Source organism: Malania oleifera, chromosome 4 (genome assembly GCF_029873635.1).
Source record: "Malania oleifera isolate guangnan ecotype guangnan chromosome 4, ASM2987363v1, whole genome shotgun sequence".
Taxonomy (NCBI): domain Eukaryota; kingdom Viridiplantae; phylum Streptophyta; class Magnoliopsida; order Santalales; family Ximeniaceae; genus Malania; species Malania oleifera.
Window position 1 is genome coordinate 109024717 of NC_080420.1, and position 3828 is coordinate 109028544.

Sequence of the window (3828 nt, forward strand, 5' to 3'; positions counted from 1 at the left end):
AGGAGATAATGAGTAAGAATTTAATATCCTTGAATCCATAAAAAGAAATGGTTCATGATCGCATAAATTGACGAAAAAAAATTCATATAGCTAACCCACTTAGTAGGACTAAAGCTTAGTTTTGTTGTTGTTGTAGTATTTTTGTCATTTTAATCATATTTTTATTTGTTATTTTATACAAGGAAAAAATTTAACATGCACTTAATTAAGTATTTAATTTTTTTAGTTTTGGAAGGTTGCTTGTTTTCATTTTTAGTTTTTCTATGTCCGGTTTTCAGTTTTATTTGTGCTTTCACTTTGATAATTTTTAATAGTGATACCAAACCACCTGAGCAATAAGAAAAGAACATTTACTGCCATAAGGGATGAAAACAGCTTTCTAATGTAGTTTACTTGCATCTTAACACAATCGCTTCTGCACTCAATACTCTTTGACTTGGACAAAATTTTCACTGAACAATCTAAAGAAGGAAGAGGAAAAAAGGTAAAAGGCAACACTGTCAAAGTAATATATGAATCGTGTCGTCAGTGCAACCATGTGACCAGTTCCCAGTCATTCATTGACGTCTGATGCATGAAGCTTTAGTAATCAATAAATGCACAAACTGCCTAAATTATATTATAAATGTCAAACACACAATAAAGTAAGTTCAACGACCAAATAAAATAGGATCCCTGTTGGGGAACTTACTAAGGTGATTTAGGTTCAAAGTCAAATTCTAACTCCAAGAATGTGATATTAGCAAGTTGATGAAAGCCAGCCTAATATATGGCTCACTTATCCTTCCTATAGATCTATCCATAATTTTAAAATTTAAGCTTGAAACAGCCGGAATATGTAATAATACAAAACAAATAAATGGCAGAAAAAGGTTTCCATGGGGGGCTAGTTTAGAGTTCACATATCTTAGATCATAAACAAATGGGCTAGACTCATGCTAAGGGTAATGCCTAGCCAGGGCCACCCCAACCATTGTCGGTTCAAGGAAGCCCATTGCACATACTACCTCACAAAACATTTGGTCCTAACCCAAAAAGATGCCATTGATCTGTTGACAAATCAATGCCAAAATTGCAGATCATAGAAGAGATCTGAAACGCCATAAACACCATCAGAAGCACAATGATGCAAACGGTATTCAGGCGGCGTTGCCTCCAATGGTTAGATCTTGACCTTGTAATTTCAATATACTGATGATATCCTACTGGGTGAGACCAACTAGCACTAGTTCTTGAGAGCTCTAGCCCTATGCCTTCTCTTAAAAACATCTTGCCTGAATCTCTTTGTCTCTCTCTGTATCTCTGTGAAAGGCTTCCTTTCTATGACTTCTTTTTCACACTCCAACATTCTTTGCCTCTTCGCCACTGCCATGGCTGCAGCTTTGTTCCCCTCTTGCTGTCGTTCCACCTCCTCCTGTAGACAAATATTTAGAGACAAAAATATGTGCATGCATATTTGTTTGTTTGGTGTTCTGTCCATATATATATATGCATTGCTTTACTCTAGAAGTGTGAGCTTGTAAATAAGAGAGGTTTTAGTACGGGTGTGAATATGTATTAAACACAAAATAAACTAAACTAAATATCAACAGGGAATGAAAAGTACTACCTGTAGATCATGAATGAGACTATCAAGAGATTTGATCTTCCTATGCGGCCATCGAGGAATACCAAATTCTCTGCACTTCCTCTTGAGTACAGTGACTCCAATTTTTAATTTTCTCGAAGCTTCAACAATTGGATGGTCAAAGTACTTGGCAAGATCAGCCAAAGCAATTCTAGCTACATGTTCAGTTGCAGCCCTCCTTTTCTTATTTACCAGAATACCTGCAATTGTCCACCCAAACTGTAAGAAAAATCAAGCATTCACATTCACATCTCTTTTAAAGGAAATTCCAAGAAAAGTTATCCCCCAATCGTGTCACCAATAAAGTGTATATGCCCTAATTTTACAAAGAAAACTGTGTATTGATTTTTGAAGGGTACATGAATGGGCTCCCCAAGGGGAAATGTGAGGGGAAAATAATTAGTGAACATTACTACAGGCACAAGACATTGAAATATAGCAGAATTTGCTATTTTTTCCCTGAAAGAAATGAAAAATCTCTACTCAAATTAAGTTCCAGAAATCTATTGTATGTTGCAGCCAAAAGAAAACTAACCAAATTTTCAATCTAGGGATTCAGCCACATGATACTAGAAAGTTTGACAACAAACCAAGTCTTGGTAATTGATCAAAGCTTCTTCCATGCTGAAGAAAGTCTAAAAAATGGAGAACCATATAACTAAACCTGGTGTACTTTGGTCAAATTGTTGATTTTCAGAAAACTCTGATGTGGGTACTGGAAAGGGAAGACAGTTAAGATCCTGATCAAGCACGGGCAGAGCTCTTTCTGACTGATGGTTATCATCTTTCTTATCTTCGCACATTCTCTCTGGTGGAATCTGCTTTGATTCTTAGTTTCGTTTCTTATTCTGCAGATTAACAGGAAAATCACTAGAAGATCATTGCCTAATGTAGGTATTGACTTTAGCTTTAGATTTCTGAAAGTAGGAAAAAAAAAAAAACCCAAAATACCAATGCCATAAGCTCGAAAGTTCCAAGCATCATGATTAAGAGAGAGATCAATAATGGGTGCATATATAGAGAAAGAAGCCCACCCATTAACAAAAAGTACACTTTCTAGTTTAAATTCTCATAGATAAAACGATAAGAACATGAAAGAGAACTTCCTAAAATGCATTATAAAAAAAAAAAAAATTGAAACAAACAACAAAATGGGTCACCATTCAGAGAGAGAGAGAGAGAGAGAGAGAGAGAGAGAGAGAGACCCACTCATAAACAAAACGGTCAATTTCTAGTTTAAATTCTCATATAAAATAATGATAACGGCATGGAAGACACCTCCTAAAATGCATTGTAAAAAAAATCGAAACAAACAAAAAAATGAGTCACCATTCTGCCTGAAAATCAAGAAAGCACCAACAGCTACATAGAGATGAACACAATCACATGCAAAATCAATCACTCTACTTTTCTTGAGGAGCAATGTCGTCAATGTGTCCCCAAACATGGCGAAGGCCAGACAAGTTCGACCGGATTGATAAAGAAGAAGAAGAAAAAGAAGAAGACTAACCAGGTGGATCAACACTTCTGCTCACAGCTTGATGGATTCGATCAGCTTGAGAGTTGAGAACTTGGACCTAGGGTTGAGTTTTGGGCTTTGGCTTTCGTCAGTTTCTTTTTTTCTTTTTGCCTTTTTGTCTTATTTTTGTTTTTTGTTATTTATTTTGTTCTTGATCAGATGCAAACAGCAAAGAGGAGTGCCTTTCCACTCTTTCTATAATCATACAAATGAATCTGTTGGCTGCTGAAATTAGGGGAAAAAATATTAAGCATAAAAATAAATGAGACATGTTTTTTCTCGGATTTGAATCTTAAGAAGGATAAAATGAGATATAAAATAAAAGAATATCTCCTCTTGTATCGACATTTAACAAGTTTGTAATGAATTAAAATAAGAAATTTATGATGAATTGCTCTTTTTATCTTTGATACGATGTAATAGGAATATTTTGTTTTCTTAAAAAGAAAATTGATCAAATAGTTAAAATTTCAATTTTTTGTGACCACAAAGTTAGATTTTTAATTTTTTGTTAGCCAATAATAACATATTCTACATGTTCTAAAATATTGCTGTAATGTCGAGACTATTTTAGAACCTAAACATCCTTTAAGAATAATAAAATTAATTTTGCATAACTCATATTTCTTTTAGACACAGAGTTTTTAGCATCTCTACTTTAATTTGATCTAGAGGAGAGATC

The 3828-nt window shown here is 34.5% G+C and overlaps 1 protein-coding gene across 4 annotated transcripts; it reads right to left on the reverse strand.

Annotated features, from left to right (window-relative positions):
- Positions 1-699: 699 nt before the first annotated feature.
- Positions 700-3519, reverse strand: LOC131154351 (protein RKD5). 4 transcript variants are annotated; one of them, XM_058107061.1, is made up of 4 exons: positions 3138-3519; positions 2292-2475; positions 1610-1827; positions 700-1414 (listed from the first exon to the last, which is right to left on the reverse strand). In XM_058107061.1, exons 2-4 carry the CDS (start codon positions 2428-2430, stop codon positions 1226-1228), a joined length of 546 nt encoding a protein of 181 aa, XP_057963044.1. In that variant the 5' UTR covers positions 2431-2475; positions 3138-3519; the 3' UTR covers positions 700-1225. The 4 variants fall into 4 exon arrangements, with proteins under 4 accessions (XP_057963044.1, XP_057963045.1, XP_057963046.1 ...); XM_058107062.1 differs by having other exon boundaries at positions 2301-2475; positions 3138-3326; XM_058107063.1 differs by lacking the exon at positions 3138-3519 and adding an exon at positions 2579-3067 and having other exon boundaries at positions 2301-2475.
- Between the last annotated feature and the right edge of the window lie 309 nt (positions 3520-3828).